Genomic DNA, 21,543 nt, shown 5'->3' on the forward strand with positions numbered 1-21,543 from the left:
ATGAGACCAAGATGTTTCTTTATAACGTGGTTCCGAGATTGCAGGGGCTTTTAAGCAGGAATTAATTATCTGTGAAGACATCGAGACTGCTGTGAGTTGCTTAAGAAAAATAAAGCAGAAAATTAGAGCACAGAATGTTCTCCAACAGTGTTCAAGATCTTAGGCAAAGGAATCCTATGAATGAAACAGGGTTGAGACGTAGTTACTGGTGCCAGAAAATACTCATCTTTGAAGAAAGAAGACAGAGCTTTCTCTTTCCCTTTATTGCACCTCAGGGAAGACTGTCAGCTATTTGTAATTAAATGCCATTTTGAGCCTAACCCTACATTTCCCCAAGTAGCTGAGTTTATGAGTGTTATTTCTATATTTGACATCACTATTAAGAAGACACCTAATCTTTAGCAAACACAGAGGTGAGTACACCTAAAAAACACAGGCCCTAATATTCCTGTCTTAATGATCATAATTTGTGGCTTCATTTTGTTTTTGTACATTTGATCTTTCCAAACCATAAACCAAGACTTGCTTATAATTGTTAGCTAGCTGATAAACTTAATTATGATAAAATGATCGAGAGTATCAAGGGGATGATGCAGGATTTAGAGGGTAGGTCTCAAGTTTACAGAACTATGTAATGCATCAAAGACTCATTCAAAGTCAGAGAATTCCAGAGCAGATAATTGGTGTCATGCTTGCTGATATCATGGAGACTGATCAATGGAGAGTCCAGCAAGCTCAAGACTGGTTGTAAGAAGTGCACGCACTCTCTTTATATTTTCCAAGCAAACATGATAATGTATACTTTTGTTTTATTGTATTTATTTTAAGAATAGGGAACTAAATCATTAAACCAAGACCCCTTCCCCCACAAAAGACAGAAAAACAAAAACTTTTCTCCAGGCTTCATATTTCAGCTTCCAATGAAGGACAAGTCTAGCCTGTCATGTATTGTGTTGGCTTAAGAAATGGTTTTTAAGATAATCTTTAAAAGCTTTTATTTGACATTTTGACCTCTATAGTCTAAATAGTTTTTAGGTGTTTTGCCTAGAACTGTATGGAAAATAAATTTGCTGATTGCTATCCTTATGACATATAATTTTATGCTTATAAATGGATAAAAATTGACATTAATATTTGGGTTTGGGTTAATGCAGTTTGAGGTGATCGCAGAGGTAGAATAAAGCACCGTTGTGAGCATGTGCCATGGTGGAACTCCCACCATCTAAACTGTCAGTTTTGGGGCCTTCCTGCTTCTTCCTCACCCTATGTCCCCTGCAGGCCAACTTGATAGTGCAAGAGAATCGTCATGCCCTGGCCATGCAGGACCTGCAGAAAGCCCAGGCTGAGCTGGATGACAAGCAAGCAGAGCTTGATGTGGTGCAGGCAGAGTACGAACAGGCCATGACTGAAAAGCAGGTAAGCAACACTTGGCAGGGGAGGGATGCTCACACATTTTGTTCTCGTGAGCTCTCATTCCTATCGTATCTTTCTTTGAAGAATTGGTTTCCTGCAAGAACTCACTGAGTTTTATAATGCACACACAGCACATGGTCCTTCACTGAGTCCTTGACTCTGTTTCTAACTAACACTCAAAGCCATTGATAAGTAAGAGTCAGGATGGTTCACTCAGGCAGAAACTGGCTCTAGGGATAGCTATTCAAGTCGCTCTATGCATGAGGACAGTGAGGAAACCTGTGCAACTGAAGTCATCTCTACCAACACATTACATTTAATCTTTCAGACAGTTTTATAAGTAGGTGGGACAGATTGTTCTATTTTTCATGAAGGAGCCAAAGTACGGAAATGTCAAGGGAAAGTTCTGACTTTAAGCTGACCAATCACAGCCTGGGCAGGACTTGGATATTTTGATGTTGACTTAAGATCTCCCTGTTACATGGATGTAGCTGACAGTAGGAGTATATTCTACTGCACAGTAATTGTCCACAAATCTGTCTCTGTCTCTGTCTCTGTCTCTCTCTCTGTCTCTGTCTCTGTCTCTGTCTCTGTCTCTGTCTCTGTCTCACACACACACAGAGGGAGAGAGAGGCAGAGAGAGACACATACAGAGAAAGAGGTGTGGGGGAAGGGATTTTGTACTTGCTAGCATCTAGGCCCACAGACTTGTCATCTATTATACAAATCCAAGGTCTCCTGGGGTACTCTTTCCTTCTAAAATCAAAGTGGATCTAATATAGAGTGCATGCAGATAATGCTTCAGGGTTCCTTGTTTACGAAGATGGCCATGAGTGCTTGGGTTACCAATACTTACTTACGGTGAAGGGAGGCCAGATTGGACTCAGCAGACAAAAAACCCTGGAGAGATTGCAGAGAAAAGGCATTGGGGTTTCTAAGTCATAAGACAATTTTAATGATTTTCTCACTATTTTAAGTACTTTCATATTTCATAGAAGCCGAAAGCCACAGATGATAGATATTTAAAGTAATCTGCACACTAGATTACATAATCTTTTAGCCCCACATCATATGTATCAGATTAACTCTATTGTATTTGGCATATGGGAGCCATCGTGACTCTTTCTTTGAATATTTCTTTGAATATTTAATCTGGAAGTGCACCCTATCCAGATTAAAACCCTTGCTTATGACTCTGCAGTTTCATGGCATGTAGAATACAATCTACATCTCTTGAAGATCAAAGTCTCCTGAAAGCTGTACGAGAGCACCTCTAAGGATGCTTTGCAGGACTAAGCACCTGCATGGTCTTGTATATTTCTACTCAGGGGGTTCACTTTCATAAGGAGAAAATTAGCATTCCAATACAGAGTCCCCTTTAAAAAGCAGGAGGAGAGAGTATTAATTTCTGTCTTTCTGGATATTATTCACTTGTATCCAGAAGCACTCCTTAATAAAGCGTTCTTAACTATTGTTATCGTGTTTAAATTTTAGCAGGTTTGCAGTCACCCATTCTTTTTGTTGTTATTGTTCTGGAGCACTTGTTTATTAGTTTAGATAAAGCTTATTAGTTCATGGATTAGTTTATTAGTTTAGATAAAGGAACATAGAGAACTGCTATTGTAAAAATATGACCATAGCTTGAAAACATGATTTTGAACAGATTTCAAATTTCTTTAGGTTGAGCAAACATTGACCATGGGCCTGCTGCTGCCAACTTATGAACATTATTTTCAGTCATTTTTGTTCCACTTTCTTTCTTTATCCTTAGGGCTGGATGAAGGTGAAAAGTGTTTGTGGATCTCCCAAAGTTGTTCTAGTGTGCAGTTCATTGTAGCCCAGGCCTGCATGGCCTCTTCAAAGAGTATCTGGCTACTATACACAAAGGACACAGTGCCTTGTCTTAGGGTCCAACTTCTCTGACCTTCTGAAGAGTTAGCTGGCTTACTGCCCAGTTATCAGAGACCAGACCTCAGAGTTGGACCAAGGTGTTCTGTACCAAACGTCTAACCAGAACTATCTGCTCCTCTCTATCTACCATAAGCATTAACCCCTTTGCCTATAGTGCAGTAGGAACCTGGAAACCTAGAGACCAAAGATGGGGAAGTAGGGCCTAACGGTTTTCTTAATCAGCTGGATATAAGGATGGGAAATTCTGACAAAATGCAAAGGAAAATCCATTTATAGACTGCCCCACCTAGGTATTTATCACATACAGACACCAAACCCAGACACTATTGCAGTATTCCAAGAAGTGCTTGCTGACAGGAGCCTGTTATAGTTGTCTACTGAGAGGCTCTGTCAGAGCCTGACAAATACAGAATCAGAGGTTTACAGAGTCATGCTCACAGACTGAGCAGGGGACCCCAGTGGAGGAGTTAGAGAAAGGACTGAAGGAGCTGAAGGGGTTTGCAATCCTATAGGAAGAATAACAATATCAACCAACTAGAACCTCCCCCCCCACCCAAAGCTCCCAGGGACCAAACCACCAACAAAAGAGTACATATGGAGGGACCCATGGCTCCAGCCACATATGTAGCAGAGGATGGCCTTGTCTGGCATCAATAGGAGGAGAGGGCCTTGGTCCTGGGAAAGCTTGATACCCCAGTGTAGAGGAATGCCAGGGTGTTGAGATATGAACATAGAAGCAGGGTGGGGGGGATGAGATAGGAGGGCTCTAGAGGAGAAACCAGGAAAGGGGTTAACATTTGAAATGTAAATACATAAAATAGCCAATAAAAATATCTTTTCATTGAAAACTTTGTTTTAAATAAACTATTTTAAATAAAATACCATACAACTGGTATCTCTATTCTTGGGATGAAGCAAATAGACATATATGATGGGGATATAACACAGGAGTAGGTTTTCTATTATTTTTCATTAACTAAAGGGAAGACAAAACTCCAGAAGGAAGATGAGAACAGATTGCATTAAGTATCTTCCCTTTTCAAGGGACTGTATTGTGTTATTCTTAAAAAGCAATCTATTCATTATAGAAAATGTATTTAGGGAATCCTGGAGAGGAATATAAATAATACCTTGCTCTTATATCTGAACATATTATATATGTATATATATATATGTGTCATAAACTTTAAGCCAATTTAAAGACAGAACACTTGTTTCATATCTACATTATTAACTTAAAAATATTGCAATATTTTTGGGGCATAAAAATTGCAAGATAGTATTTAACCGGTTTACAATATTTGTACCATATGGTAATTTAAATGGAGATTTAAATAATCCCACTAACGAAAATCTTGAAACAGTTTCAACTTTTCATAACATTATAGATCTTCCCATTGAACCTACCTTGTGAAAATATGCAGTAGGTATTTTTTACAGGTGGGCATTCACTGATATCCACCTCTTTGCCCATATTCACTTCATTTTCTATACTTTCACGTGTAGAACTAGACGTCATCTCTTAAACATCTACATAGAATATGAGAAATATTAGGGGCTGGGAGTATAGTTCAGCAACATACATGTTTAGCATGCCTGAGGCCCTGGGTTTCATCACCGGCACTAGAAATTTGGGGCAGGAGTGGCTAAAACATATGGAAGTCTGCTTTAACGTCTTGTTGCTGTCTCAAGAAACAGCTAAGAAATAGATGATAAGTTACACTAGGCCGAGATTTCTGCAGGAGTCTTGGAGTCCAATGAGGCGAAGGAAATGTAAGTGTCTTCTGATGTGAAATGCAACATGGCCTTAGGTGATGCCTTTGGAACAGCAGGATTTGACATGAGAGATACTCCTAATTATATTTTCCTAAGAATTGGCTTCTTTACATACGTTGTATTATGTGATACTATCGTGTGTGAGTTTACTAATGAGGGATAGAAAGATTCTGTTACTAACACTGGGGATGATTTGGTTGCAGGGGTCATGGCACTAGGCAGAGAAACAGAGACAAGACAGAGACAGCACAGACAGAGCTGTTGTGGTAATTATTAAAAAAGTGGAACCTTTTATCCTGCGCTAATGCTGGTACCATGGGGCCACGTGGCATCTGTGGGGTACCTTCATCTCAGCGGCGGCTGGTTCTAGTGTGGCACCACACCACATTACCTCTAGCTCTGGTGGTCTCTCCACTTCCATTGCTAGTCACCCTTTCTGGGCTAGCCAGCCAGGAACTCTCTGGTCCCAGCTACCGAGTAAAATCTGGACACTAGAGGTCCTGCAGCAGCTGGCCTATCGTGACTCTCTGTCCCAAATTCTGCCCATACTTCAAGTAACCACCCCCTGGTAGTTAGAGTATAAACTCTCAACAACCTGGTAAAATCAAGACTCTATAGGCTGTAATTTAGCAATCAGATTTATATGTTAAATTCTCAATTCATGCAAGACATCCACATAATAAACTCACAACCAATTGGTAAAGATATAAACCGCCCACCTAGATAAGATAAATTGACCTATAGAAATTGATCTCTTAAGAAATATTCATAACTACCTATGGCCATTTCAGACCACACAAATCTGGGTCGTCCTTTTCTACCTTCATCTTGATTATTCACCTCCTTCCTTCTCCCTTGCCTTATCAAAACTTTGTCCCCACCTTTCTTTTCAGTATCCAATCATGGACCTTAACCTAACTTTTGCCAGCTCTCATGTATGTATAGACATCAACCTACACAGAGCTAGAATCTTTTTTTTTTTTGGTGAAATGGTCCTTTTATGTGTCTAAGAAGGTAGACAATTCATGTTTTAAAGTCACATATTTGAATGAGTAGCCACTCTTTTGTCTGAGGAAAGGTTTCCTTCTTGCTTTGGCCTTCTTCAGACCTTGCTTGAAGATGCTGATCGGTGCAGGCATAAGATGCAGACGGCGTCCACGCTCATCAGCGGCTTGGCAGGTGAAAAGGAGCGATGGACGGAACAAAGTAAAGAGTTTGCTGCACAAATTAAACGACTCGTAGGTCTGTACACTCTTTCATTAACGAGACGGGGTGTTGACTATGATGGAGTCAGAGGTTTTAAGCTTGAATCAGACACATGCTTATTCAACTTCGTATATGTGTGTTTGTGTGTCTATAAGCATTTCAAGGGTAATTGTCTGGTACACATGTGCCTGATTCATGGGTGAATGACCCTCATACTCTTATTAGTAGTTCACTTTCAAACACTTCTAAAAGAGTGGGATATTGATCACGGACACTTTGATGAAGGATCTGCCTTTTCTTGTTTTTAAAGTTACAATTTTTTAGTTAGAGGTCATTCTTTTACAACAAAGTTATGGTGACCTGATGTTTATCCTCTGACAGTTCTTTCTTGATGGGATATTTAGACTCTGTTCAACAGTCAGTCAATCTCATGCTTATTGATCAAGTCATTTGCAGACTGTGCTTACAGGTTGACTGTGGAGTTTTGTTTAAAAGAATGGTTGTTGAATTACACTTCCTTTTCAATTTTAGAGAGTTATACAATTGCATGGATAGTCACAACATATTTTAGGGGTGCTTGCTTTCTGCTTTAGGGGATGTGCTGCTGGCAACGGCTTTTCTATCATATTCTGGTCCATTTAACCAAGAGTTTCGAGATCTGCTCCTGAATGATTGGAAGAAGGAAATGAAAGCTCGTAAAATCCCATTTGGAAATGACCTAAATCTTAATGAGATGCTGATTGATGCCCCGACTATCAGTGAATGGAACCTACAAGGCCTTCCAAACGATGACCTATCCATCCAGAACGGAATTATTGTCACAAAAGCCTCACGGTCTCCTTTGCTAATCGATCCCCAGACCCAAGGCAAGATCTGGATTAGGAACAAAGAAAGCCAAAATGAACTCCAGGTGATTTCTGTTTGAGTGCATTTATACACATCAAATTATATCTTTTAATAGAGCTCCCTTATCTTCTTCCCCACAAAAAAGAGAAGTATTTGAACATCTTGCATGTTTTGTTTGGAATCCTAAATAGAGATGTAAGCTCTATATAATAACAAAATATTTTCCATAACCTTATTGTTTGCATTTTGGGCACACGTACCACTACCATATTTCAGTGAATCCAAGCTCGTCTGTTAAGTTCACAGCTTCTTTGGTAGTCAGAAGGAGAGCACTCTACATATGCAATGCTTACATACAGACCTCTAGTTGTCCACCAACGGGGATGGTGGAGGGCAGGAAGAGGCAGAAATATCCTATACTACCTTTAAATGTTACATGGTTGGTGATTTGTCTATTAAAGGTAGAGTGGAAACAATTTGAATTTTCTGTACTATATCACTTAGCATGGCCTCGAGCCCAGGATTTCTAAGTCCTCATTTGTTTCCTGTGGTAGAGTGTTTGATGGTATTACCGTGTATCACATCATGAGTTTGTCTGTCCAGAATAACCTGGTGATCCCATCCCATGTTTAGATCACATCTCTAAACCACAAGTACTTTAGAAACCACCTGGAGGACAGCCTTTCCCTTGGGAGACCTTTGCTCATTGAAGACGTTGGGGAGGAGTTGGATCCTGCTCTGGACAACGTTTTGGAAAAAAACTTCATTAAAACGGGATCTACTTTTAAGGTATGTTAAACCCATTAATACCAGTATTCACAGCAGTAGTGCATCCTGGTACGGGAGAGAGAAGCTTTCAAGGCTTCTCTCAAGTGGAGCCAGTTTCAGGGAGAGGTTTTATGCTCTTCTTGAGTAGAGGCTAAATTATTGACGGATTAGGAGTCCTGTCATGCTTATCTATACTACTTCTGTAACAAATAAACAGATTCTATTTTGATCTTTGACTATTGAAAAATTTAAAACCCTCATATCCCACCTTCCTTCTATCCAGATAAGGGCACACTTACGAAATCCTTGGTACTAAGTTACGTGGTGCTGGTGAGAAACTCAAGCCACAGAAGTCCATGTGTGTTTAAATCCTCATCTTAACTCTATCCAGTGACTGCTGTAAATCAGCACCCCTGCCCTGCTCTCTCCTGCCAGTTTTAGGTCTTGCTTGTGTGACTTCTCAAACCTCAGTATGTGAGTAGTAAGGCCCCTCCTCATTCTCAATGGGTTATGCTTTTCTTAGCTTCTGGGTTTAGTCGTGATGCTTTGACAACTAATTCTATATTCATTACATGATGTACTTAGATCCATCTCTTTCTCTTTCGCTTTGCCTTCCCTTTCCTTCCTGCCTCTTGTCTTGTATCCCAGTGCCTTGAAGCTCCGTGAGTACCTAGTGACAATTTTTTTATTCTTAATATACAAACTGTATCCAGTTACATATTGATAACAGCAATAATTGATCCAATATGAAAAAGACCCAGGTGTATCACGCCTCTGTCCAACTTTCTTTTTATAAAAAAGGTGAAGGTCGGTGACAAGGAAGTGGATGTCATGGATGGCTTTAAACTTTACATCACTACCAAGCTGCCGAATCCAGCCTACACCCCAGAAATCAGTGCTCGGACCGCCATCATTGACTTCACTGTCACTGTGAAAGGCCTGGAGGACCAGTTACTGGGGAGAGTCATCCTCACAGAGAAGCAGGTGGGGAAACCAAGGCAGACTCCTGTTACTGCACTACACTGTATTTCATTGATAGAAGTAGTATGAACATGTTCGTGGGATTGATTTCTCTTTTATCCCTGTTCTTTTCCCATGTCCTGAATCTCAGTTCTAACACTGAAACTGCTTTTAGAGCCATTAATCTGGAATCTAAAGTTCACATTAATTCTTCAGTATTTTATTTTTCCACGAAGAGGAAAGTGTTAGGCAATTACCTACAAATGTATTCGTCTATATATGTGTTATGCTGTGCTGTGTGGATGTGCATGTTCATATATGTATAAATATGTGTAGAGGCCAGAGAGAGACATTGGGTACTACTCCCCACCTTTTTTAATTTCAAATTTTATCATCATCATCATCATCATCATCATCATCATCATCATTATCATGTTATTAGTAGATTATATTGTATATACAATAATAACTATGATGATGATGTTTTAAATACCTGCATATATATCTGTTCCCCACTTGCACATTTGGTACCTGTGGAGGCCCGAAGAGGGTACTGGATCCTTTGGAACTGGAGTTATAGATGATTGCACACTGCCATATGGGTGCTAGGAATTGGACCTGCATCCTCTACAAGAGCAAGAAGTACTGTTCTTAACTGCAAAGCCACCTTTCCAGCTCCATATTCTTTAGATGTGACATCTCACTAAACCTAAAGCTGGTCACTTCAGGTTTTCTGGCCAGCCAGTCAGCTTCAGTGAGTCACCTGTCTCTAAGTGTTCCATCCCCCCTACCCCTACCCCCACCCAGCCATTACTTTCCTGTGCAGGGGTTACAGGCACATGTCGCAAACGCCTGATGCATTCCTTGAATTCTTGGGCTCCAAGCTCAGACCTGCACACTTGTGTTGCAGACATAATCATCTCCCCAGCCAGACGCGCAGTAGGTTTTCATAAAGTATGAGACACCGACAATGTAACCGCCATTACAGTTGTTATTCTATGTTGTTACTCTGTTCTTCAACTGCTTTATTTTTACGAAAAGTTTATTGTATTATGAATTTCAGTTACCCGCTGACCTTTAATGTTCTTGTCCATTTCCGCTTGATTATGATGTTTCTTAGCATATAACATGTAGACTTGGTGCTCGGGCCACACACGACCTTCAGCTCTTTTATGTATTTGCCTTTTATTTACATGAGTGTATGAACACCTATATTTGCCTTTGTGCATTTATATGTATTCATGCACATAGATGCCTGCTGAACCAGAAGAGGGTGTCAGACCTCCTATAATGGAATTACAGGCAGTAGTTACTACCCAACATGAACCTGGGGCCTCTGCAAGAGCGGCAAGCTCTCAGCTACTGAGCCATCTCTGTAGCTTCCCATTTCCTGTTATCTAAAAGAGCTCCACACGTGCCCAATGGGTCTGGTGTAAACTTTAGAAGTTTGGTTGATGAGTTGGGTTAATGGAAAGTCCTCTGCTGTCAGGCATATTGACTGCATTTGTCCTCAATCGCATGTGATAGAAGCTTAGAATTGACTCCTTCAAGTTGTTCTATGACCTACATGCATGTGCAGGACACAAGCTCTCTCCCCACAATTAAATAAATGCAGAACAAAATCAAGAAGAACTTATGTAGCCTCTGGTGTCTCGTCTTCTGGGTTGATCCCTGTTGCTGCAACAAGTACTCTAACGGAAAGAGTGAGGGAAGAAAGGTTTCCTCTCAGCTGAGAACTCTAGAGCACAGAGCATGGCAAAACATGAATGCAAGGCAGGAACCAGAAGGCTAGCCTGCCTGCGATTACAGACATCATTGCCTGTGACCAAAGAACTCGCTTCACAGCCAATACATACAGAAGGGACCATGCTGCTTGCTGGCCTATAGGCCAGTTAATACTCAGGTAGATTTCATATACAGTTAAGGCCTACCTCTGTAGGGATAGTACTACCCACAGTGGGTTGTGCCCTCCCAAGTCAGTTAGCAATCAAGACAGTTCCTCACAGATATGCCCATGGGCCAGTCTGATCTGGGCAATTCTCTGACTATCACTGTCCTCTCAGATGACCTTAAGCTGTGTTAAGTTGACGGTTAAAGCTAGTCATGACAGCCACTGAGTTAAGCCCTGGAATCATAAGTCAGTGTCTGCTCCCTTTGCTACTGTATTTTGAGATAGCCAGCTTAGTGTTCAGTGGAAAAAAATGACCAATAATTTATAAACTTCCCTTTTCTGAGTCAGCACATCCCTTGGGGGAATGTGTGAAGCTTAAGCAATGAGATATAGAAGGTTTTAATGAGACCACTATCATGGAGAGGCTGAAGTTGCTATCGACTTTCTCATGGGCTCGATAGCAATGAGGTTATTTTGCTTTATGGCCCCTTCTGTGCTGACCCAAAGATTTATTAGGTTAAGACCCTGGGCAGATTCTTTGAATCTGCGCCTCCTCCTGTCTGTATACTTTCCACATGCTGTATTAGGTTTGCTCTTCTGAGGTCTACCACTGGAAGGGAAAGGGAAAATATTTGCCTCTTTCTCATCCCTTCCCTCTCCTCCATATCCTCGGTGTTTTAAATTGCAATACTCAAGAACTCAGATCTCATTTGAGGAGCCTTTTATCCAGCTTCCTAAGTTCATATGGCCGATTAACCTCATTGTGGTAAAACCAGTGTAATTCTGGTGGAATAGTTGTTTGTTGAAGAAATAATAACCTTCACTATGTACTGTTACTTTCTAGGCCTGACCTAAAGTATAGAGGGGTAATTTGAGAGATGCGGAAGTGCCACATTATTACTTTAGTAAGGACTGAGGTTTTGATCAGCAGAACGTATTGTTGAGCACATGAAATCTGGACAGTCTTTTAGGCCAGCATCCATCACTGAAAGCTAGGCTCTGATGTCACGTGTAGCCTTGGCTTGAGAGATGAGTAGCATCTGTGGCAGATAACATAATGTGATTGGTTTTGGTCTGACTGATGCTGTTTGCAATAAAACAAAGCAAAACCAACATTATAACACCAGCACTCAGCTTCAGTGGCCGGAAAGGATTACAGTATCAAGGATGATTTCAGATTCTTAAAAAGACTTTCTTTCACCAGCCTTTCAAAATCAGTATGGGTCAGGGTCAGTGTTTTCTGTCTTCTTGGGAAAAGTGAGAAAATCATGCCCTTACTAACACCTTATTAGCAGGATACACATTCAAAACAAACAACCCTTCCAATCATTGAGGCCAGATGAGCATGACGGCTTTATTTTTTTAATTTCTTTTTATAATACAGGAGGATTATCTTACCCTGCACATCATTATAATAATTATAGTTAACTTTCTCAAAGTAAAGTGTAATACTGGAAGAAGAGACCTGCTGTGTGTGTGTGTGTGTGTGTGTGTGTGTGCGTGTGTGTGTGTGTGTGTTTGTGTGTGTGTATGTATATGTGCGGTGTGTATGTGTGCATGTGTGCATGTATGTGTATGGTGTGTGTGTGTGGTCAAACTCCATTGTTGTTTCTCAGGCACCATTCATCTTGTTTTCACAGAGTCTTCCATTGGCTTGGTACTTACCAACTAGGCAAGGTTGGCTGGCCAACGGGCTCTATACTTCTCTTGTCTCCAGCTTCTCCGTGTTGGGATTACAGGCACTCCACCTGGCATTTTTGTGTGGATGCCGATGATGAAACTCAAGCAAGCACTTTATTGACTAAGCTCTCTCCCATAACTTACTTTTTAACACAGTTATTTTTTCAAGGAGTTTTGTTTTTGTCTTTTTTCCCCAACATCTACTCTTCTCACCATATCTTTGAACCTTCTAATATGACTGAGATTTTCAGTCTGAGTGTTGAATAAGGGGGTCTGATCTGATCTGCCTTTTTTCTCCTCAATCATTTCCCATAACCTAAGTCATGACATTTAAACCAGGCATATTTATATATCCTTTGTGGACACAGGATTATAAATTGAGTCTAATCTACAAGAAGGTAATATGTTTTAATTAATATGATGCTCCAATGTGAATCAAAATAATTTTGTCACAAACCCTTCTCTCATTAGAGAGAATATTTTTGGAAAGTGTAGATATTTAGATAGGTGTGTATATAGAATGGCATATCTTTCTATCCATCCATTTATATGGATAAACATTTTTGAGTGCTATTTTACTTATTAAGATATAGCCTACTTGTTATTTCTCCTAGAAATGCAGGCATTTCTAGGAGAAGCAGAGAGATAATTTAAGCAGTCATGTAATCCCTCTCTTAGCTTCACTGTTCAATTATGTGATATTTTCATGTCCAATTTATGGATGAAAATCTTAAGGCTTGTGGGACTTAATAGAATGGCCATTGTGGTGTGGATAGCGATGTAAGTATGCGTCTTTATGATGTTAACCATAGTATTCTTTCTGTCTTTTCACATTCCTTACTGTATGTGCTCCAGGTGAAGGCTTCACAGCACTTAACTCTAGGAGCTCAGAGGCCATACAATGTGAAATTTATATATTTTGATGTTTTGCGGTTTATTATCACTTTATTTCCTAGTATAGCCATAAAGTGTGGGATTTTAGGAAAACTGCTCATGGAAAGCAGTGTAGAGCATCCTGTAAATGTCTCTTGCTTATACTAATTTCTACATTCCCCACGATTTGAAATTCTCATATTCTGAATACATGAATTAAAGTAATGGCTAGGGATGCTTCAAATGCAGCACAACAGATGGCAGCGATAGCAGGAAGGGGGAGTTTTCCTTGAGTGGCTACAGCTCAGCAAATTCAAAACTGGTAGATGTGTACAAGTTCTGAACCTTTCCTCTAGATGAATTTCTTTTTTTTTTTCTGGTTTTATCCTTGGGAGTTTTTTTTTCATCTTTATTAACTTGAGTATTTCTTATTTACATTTCGATTGTTATTCCCTTTCCCGGTTTTGAATTTCTTTTTTATACTGATCTGGTAACTGGCCTACTGGGCTTCAGTCATGAGCTTCAGAATTTTGAGGCCCCGCCCAACAAAACCACTCAGCCAATAAGAACTCATGGGCTAGAACATAAAATGGAGTGAGTGGTTTTTGTTGTTTGCTTCTATGCAGTTTTGTCACTGCAACCCTTATTTTTGACTTTGTATTTTGTAGAGAGGGAATGTTCTTGTTTATATTCCTGGCACTGAAACTAGATGTCCTGGTTCACTTTCCATTTCAGATTGCTTGTTAGGAGCATAGTACCTGGTCATTCATTCCATAACATTAGTTAAGTGCACACAAGGTACCAGGCATCACTATAAGAATAAATAGAAGATGTTACTAGATGACCAAAACATACCAGGGCAAACAAAACAATAACAGTAATAGCAACAGCAACAGCAACAGCAACAGCAGCAGCAGCAACAACAACAACAACAACAACAACTGAAAGAATAAAGATTTTAAACTAGCCCCCACTGACCATGCTGTGAGGACAAGTGCACCTCACAGCAAAAAATAACATAATATGTTTTGGGGATGTAGCCACCACAAACTATCTGACCTCGATAAGGCCTGACTCAACAGTCCTGAGAAAAGCAAGAACTAGGGTCAGCTTGCTCCAGAAGCAGGGTGGCCTAGAGTTGAATTGAGCCCAAGTTAGATCATGTGTGCCAATGTAAACCAACCAATGAAATTGCTTTGTGTGACTGTTGCCAACTACCTATGTAATTTTCCCTATAAATACCTTCCCCTAATTGGGCTCAGGGTCGACTCCTCTGTCTCCTGTGTGAGATACATGTCGTCCCCAGAGCTCTGGTTCCTCAAATACACCTCTTGTTTATTACATCAAGACCGGTTTCTCATGAGTTCTTGAGGGGGTTGTGTTGTCTTGAGATTTGAGTGGGGGTCTTCCCCACCCTGGTGGTCTTTCCCAACAACAACAACAACAGCTGTCCTAAGAGAATAAATGTATATGCAAAAGTATTCTTGTATGTTAGAAGGTGATACATGCTCTAAAACATTACAAAGCATGATAAGATGAAGAGATGGGGATCAGGTGGGCTGCACATTTAGGGTAGGTAGTGGACCTCATTGAGAAGTTACATTTAACAAAGACTTGAAGAAGAGAAGACAGTTAACCTTGTAGAGGAAGATAAATCACTATTCAGTGAATAGGCCCCAAGAGAAGAAGAGACTGCTGTGTGTGATGGAACAGGTCTCAGAGTTTTACAAATAAGCAATATCACACTGTCTGGGAATACACTATGATCCTGAGTTCCTTGACTCTGCTCCAAGTCTGTTAACTAAGCTTCCGATTTGATTCTAATGTGCCCATGGATGGGAGCTTCTGACATAGGAAGTATTTGATGGATAGGGAAAACAGTAGGAACTGTGTTCCAGGTACTCATTGGGGAAGAGTCCATCTTGTGAAACTTCATGGGACAGAATCTTAGAATTTGTGTGGGATGGCTGCTACTGGAGGATTTTGAGGGAAGTGATGCATTCATCACTGGGACCAACTACCTGGCAGGAACAACTGAATGGAGGAAGGGTTTATTCTGGATTACACTTTTAACAGGGTGGGAAGGCAAAGTGAAATGGTTTAGCCTATATCAGGAGTTGTACAATGACAATTTATCCATATGGCTATATGCCGGATGGTAAATAGGTATGGCAGGAAACTTTACAGCCCCACCCTTGTGACCTCCTAAAATGCTTCTAAATTGGGGAGCAAGTGCCCCAGAGATAAGATTGTGAAGGATTTTGTGGATACAAACCATGCTTTAACGTTTTAAGGTCATCATTCTGACCGTTACACTGAAACAGGTTATTGGAATAAGAAGAGTACAGGAGGACCCTGAATTCAGAGGAGAGGTGACAGTGGGTGACTGGACTCGAGTGGGGATGGTGAGAAGAGATTGGATTCTGACACGGGGACGGTAGAATTTGATCATGAATATATTGTGAAGTTTGGCAAAAGGAAGTACTCTGGGGACAGTGAAATGATCTAGTGGGTGAAAGTGATTGGTGTGCAAGTCTGGAGATCCTCTTTAATCCTTGAAACCCAGTTAAAGGTGGAAGAAAAGAACCAACCACACTGAGTTTTTCTATGATCTCTACATCCACACAGTGGCCTACACACTCACAAACACTCCCACCCCAACCCCTCTCCTTAAAAAAATAGAGTACTCCAAAGCTTTGTCTCGACAAGTCGGAAGTATGTAGTTCCACTTCTGTGATGAGGAAGGCTGAGCTTGCGCTTGAGGCAGAATTTCAGATACATCACTCTTCAGGTTTCTGACGGTACTAAATAGAAATAATTTATTTGAAGTCCTAAGGTTATACAACGAGGAACTTATGGGAATCTGAAACACAATTTTGTAGTTGTTAGTATCTAGTATATACATCTTTGTATCATATCTATCTGTCTATCTGTCTGTCTATCTATCTATCTATCTATCTATCTATCTATCTATCTATCTACCTACCTACCTACCTACCTATCTACCTACCTACCTACCTATCTTATCTGTTATTTGTGTTTAATATATTGGCCTATCAACTATCTATGTATAATCTATCTACATGCTGCCAATATTTATCTTTACATCACTATCATCATCTATCTACCTCCTGTCTGTCTGTCTGTCTATCTATCTATCTATCTATCTATCTATCATTTATAATCTTTCTAATCTATCATATGTGTTTATCATCCATTCATCATCTTTATTTTATTTTCAGTGCAGAAGATCAAAGTCATGGTATTGTATGTAGTAAGGAAGTACTACTTAATTAACTGAAGTGCATCCCCAGCTGAGTGATTAGCATATTGGTGGTGATCAAATCAAGGCATACTTTGCTGACTGGCTATGGGTTTCTTTTCTCACAATCTTAAGATGCTTCCTAGAAACGAAGAATATTACCCATAAAAGTGAATGGGCTTGGATATTGGTTAATATCAATTATTAACATTTTTCTAAGTGTGGTTGGCTTCTTTTTTCGGAGGCTTGTATGAACACTAGATTTTAACAGACAGGTGACACCATCCAATAGTTAACTAGAACTTCCATTCTGCACTATTAATTCAAATGATTCATTACTTCATAGATTTAAGCCTCTTTCAACAGGGAGAAGAATTTGGAAGCCTTCTGTAGGTATCCTGAATACCCACATGTGTAATGCCACTTTCTTGCGCTTCTCTTTGAATCCGAGCAGTGCGTAATGTAGACTTGTAATACAGCTGCAGGAAGTCACACTCAGACCAGCGAAAGGCCGTCAATGTAATTTTGCTGCTGAACTCACATTCAAGATTGTGTTTCCCAAGATTGTAGTGAGGTGGAATCATACACGGTTACATTTAGTCATAGTATATTTAGAAGGCTTTTCAAGTAAACTCAGGAATGCATGGTTCTTTTACTAATTATAAGGAGTACTAACTGATAGTCCTTTCCATTTTTGATTAATGTCTTTAACTTCAAAGTCTTTCACATAAGTACTTCTCTTTCATGCACAGTTTTCCTTAGAATCAGTATATTTTCTCCGCTGTTCTTTCTCTGAGCTCCACACTCCTGTGGCCCGCTCAATGCCAATCGCATTGCTTCCCCTTTCCCTCTGAGCTCCTAAGGAAAGAGCCACCATTGATAGTAATTGCCCAGAGCTTTGCTCACCTCCTGAACTATAGGATTTGTATCTCAGAGGAGATACACAATGATTCTGTAGATTATATAATGAATATAGTTGATATATAGTATACAGCTAATTCTTTGAGAATTCTATGAAGTGTATTTTGATCAGTTTCTTCCCTTAACTCCTTCCAGGTCCACTCCAACTCCAAAATTTGTGTTTTCTCTAGTTTTAAGATTTAATAATTCACGGATTCGACTGTGCTTCCCTTGTACTCCTGGAAGTTGGGCCACCCACTAGGGCATGATCAACTATGCCCTTAAGGAAAACTGACCCTTTCTCCCCCAGAAGCCATCAAATTCCATATAGCTTCTCCACTAAGATTGGAGGTTCATGAAGCTCCTTTTACCGGGCTAGAATGTGAATGTGGACTGGCTTGGTCTTGCCCAGATCCTGGGCTGGCAACTATATATCTGTGAGTTCATGAGTACAAGTGTCAGACTGTGTATAGAAGTCACTGTCTTACTTCAGACCCCGCCCCAACCTCTGGGTCTTATAATATTTCTGCCCATTTTTTTATGATGGTTCCTGAATACACACACACACACACACACACACACACACACACACACACACACACACACACACGATTTTAAGTGTTATAGGCTGGCTTCAAACTCACTGTGTAATAGGAAGATTATCTCTTTGGATCCCTTGCCTCACCTCCTGAGTGCTGGGACTTGAATGTTCACTCATACCTGTTCTTTGGTGATGTGGACATTTGGCCCAGGGCTTCATGCATTTTAGACAAATGTTACCCATTGAGCAATCCCAATCCCAACAATATACTTATTTGGGAGCGCATGGTATATTTTCAGGCCATAAAATGTTTTCAATTCAAAAGAAAATTATCTTTGTATGTTTTTCAGAAAGATTCTTGCTGTGTAGTCCAGGCTGGCCTTGAACTTGTAATGTTTCTGCCTCAGCTTCCTGAGTCCTGGGGTAGCAGGCTTACGATACCATGGTGGACTGCAGATATTGTTCAGTTTGTACCTGTGGTGAATGCTTAAGTTACTCAGCTGATTCCAGGGTGTTATTCAGAGAAGAGAGAACTATTGCAGTCTACAAGTGAGCAACCACCTCACTGAAACAGTGGAACTCTTTCAAAGAAGCTGAAGGAAATAATTATGTATGGAATAATAATTACGTATGAAAGAAATAATTATTGTGAGAAGGAATGACCTCAAAATAGGTTCACTTATAATGAAAATGTATTTATGTAAATTAACAGGAACTGGAGAAAGAACGAACTCATCTCTTGGAAGAGGTAACGGCAAACAAAAGAAGGACGAAGGAGCTAGAAGATAATTTGCTTTATCGCCTGACGAGCACTCAAGGGTCCCTGGTGGAAGACGAGAGTCTCATTGTTGTGCTGAGCAACACCAAGAAGACAGCCGAGGAAGTGACACAGAAGCTGGAAATTTCTGGAGAGACAGAAATTCAAATTAACTCAGCCCGGGAGGAGTACCGACCTGGTGAGTCTGGTAATGGAAGACAAATGTCACAAGAAAATAGTCGGGCAGAAACGAGAACTAGAGCAGTCAATTAAAGCAGGGACGTTATATAGTGTATAATGCATTTTACATTATATGACATTATATGTAATTACTGTGCAGTGGGGGGTGGCCAATTATATTTTCTGCTATTTCCCTTCAGAAGTTTAGTAAAGCAGGAATAGAAAAATCATGTAATGGGGGCAAACTTTTGGTGCTATCTATAGTAGTTGAGAAATGCTTTCAGATGCTTGTGAATTTATTCCAAAATGGGAGATTGAAGTACTGCTACGAAATAGTAACTCCTGAGACATTAGTATTATGGACTTTGCATCAGTTCCATATCATGTAGCAACAATGCATTGTGTTTATCCGGAAGCTGGTTTTCTGTACTCATCTTCAGGTGACCATTTAATAAACAGGTGTTCATTGGCTACCCAAGATATATCAAATAAACATCCAGTTGGCCATCATTTAGCAGTTTTCCTGGAAAAAAGTGTTGAAACTGTGTCACAGGGTAATGCACAGTCCGAGGCACCATCTTTGTGATGTCTCCTGTTGAAAGCTTGAGGTGAATGTTTGGGTCATTCTTCATGAGCTTCAGAGTAAGGTTCTGTGTGACCAACTGGATCCTTTCCTGACTGTTTAATATAAAACCTTTTAAATTTTCTTTGTTTCTACCCTGATAAAACACAATAGAAACTATACTTATTAAAGGAGTGTAGTGATTCTAAAATGAGAACTGTCTTGGTTTCATTAGTACCCTTTGGTAAACTATGAGAAACTTATAAATGAAGATTAAATAATAATCATTGATCAATAATAATCATTGATCTCATTCTCATTGGTAGTAGGTAGTTACTGATGAGGAAAAAAAACGGTCGTTTTGAGTAATAAATTGAGGTGATGCGTTCGTACAGCTCATTTATTTTTGATTCAAATGCTACACACCTCCCTGCTCTTTGTCTTTCAGTTGCTACACGGGGCAGCATCCTCTATTTCCTCATCACGGAGATGCGCTTGGTTAATGAAATGTATCAGACTTCGCTCCGTCAGTTTCTGGGCCTGTTTGACCTTTCCTTAGCCAGGTACCTCTGTCACTAGGAAGTCAAGCTGAATTCTCTGTCTGTGGATGCGAACGATATTAGAGTTTCCATTCTGCTTGTCAGTAAGAGTATTTTCCTTTCTTAAGTCTGAGATTATTGTAGTTATCAGCATGCTAATGAATCATTCAGCTATATCATCATATGCCCAGAGGAGGTGATGCCGGCCATTCATCTATCCATTTGATTCCTTTGACTTCATGTGTTCTGCTAAATGGGAAAATTTCCAAGACATTGTTGTGAATAATAACGGCCTGTGGGTAAAATTGATTTAGACAACAGTGAGGAGTTTTGTTACGGTGCTTCATGTTGAGAGAATTCTTGTTAGTTTAGATTTAGAAGCTCTCTCTTGATGTCTTAAAGTAAAAACTAGTCCTCCGAGTTACTTACTCTCTCCACCAGAGATGCTGTTTTTATAGACAGGCGAAAAGGGCAGCAGGAAAAGCGTGTCTTAAATGGTCTCTTCCTCAGGTCTGTCAAGAGCCCAATTACAAGCAAGAGAATTGGTAACATCATCGAGCACATGACCTATGAGGTTTTTAAGTACGCCGTCCAAGGCCTCTATGAGGAGCACAAATTCCTGTTCACTTTGTTGCTCACCCTAAAGATTGACATCCAGAGGAACCTAGTCAAGCACGAGGAGTTTCTCACTCTCATTAAAGGTCAGTAGAAAGTGCTGGACACATCGCAGATGCTGTGACTGCTCTTCGTGGACTTTTTATTTTACTTTCTAAGGTTTCTTTGCATTTTAGTTATTTACATACATGAGCCATTTCATTTGATCACTTATTGAACAGTGACTATTGGTTGGAAATGTCATGCATCTCAGGGCATGGAACGGACATTTTATTGAACCAAACCCCTTGCAGACTGCCTGAGTGTTGTTTTGGTGGGGTAGGGGGAAGAAAAAGTAACGAAACAAATGAACTATGGGCTATGTAGGAAGCTAGCAAGCACTTTAGAAAAGTACTTTTTTTGTGCTGTGATAGAGTTCCCTGATCCCACCCTTGCCCTTCCAGTCCACAAAATAAATCTCACAGGAGAAAGGGCTCGTTTGGCACACAATTTGAGATGCAGGCCATTATGGTAGGAAGTTAGGGTTGTAAGAAGTTGAGTGAAGCAGTCATATCACATCCACAGCCAGAAGTCAGGGGGCTTGTGCTTAGTCACTTGCTCTTTTTTATACCATCCAGCACCCACATTCAGTATCGTGCCCCACCCCCACTTTTGGTGTGTGTCCACCCATGTCTCTTAACCTAATCAACATAGTCTTTCAAAAGCATGTTCAGAGGTTAAATATCTCCCTGCCATGAGTGTGTCTGCAGGTTTGTCTATTGTGTGATTCCACATCCTGACAAGTTGACAATTCACACTAACTGTGTGTGTGCAGGGGGGCATGGATACAGCTATAAGGGATACATCTATAACAATAGAACCAA

The 21,543-nt window shown here is 40.2% G+C and overlaps 1 protein-coding gene across 3 annotated transcripts in view; it reads left to right on the forward strand.

The window, feature by feature from the left end:
- The window catches only part of Dnah5 (dynein, axonemal, heavy chain 5), a 317,737-nt gene that overhangs the window by 238,886 nt on the left and 57,308 nt on the right, over positions 1-21,543 (forward strand). For all 3 annotated transcript variants that reach the window (XM_039103563.2, XM_063281529.1, NM_001419569.1), the window contains 8 exons: positions 1,279-1,416; positions 6,207-6,342; positions 6,900-7,216; positions 7,786-7,941; positions 8,722-8,904; positions 18,740-18,983; positions 19,975-20,089; positions 20,576-20,766. In XM_039103563.2, the coding sequence (XP_038959491.1) occupies positions 1,279-1,416; positions 6,207-6,342; positions 6,900-7,216; positions 7,786-7,941; positions 8,722-8,904; positions 18,740-18,983; positions 19,975-20,089; positions 20,576-20,766 (1,480 nt within the window). The remainder of the gene's footprint in view (positions 1-1,278; positions 1,417-6,206; positions 6,343-6,899; positions 7,217-7,785; positions 7,942-8,721; positions 8,905-18,739; positions 18,984-19,974; positions 20,090-20,575; positions 20,767-21,543) is intronic.

Source organism: Rattus norvegicus, chromosome 2, assembly GCF_036323735.1.
Source record: "Rattus norvegicus strain BN/NHsdMcwi chromosome 2, GRCr8, whole genome shotgun sequence".
Classification (NCBI taxonomy): Eukaryota; Metazoa; Chordata; class Mammalia; order Rodentia; family Muridae; genus Rattus; species Rattus norvegicus.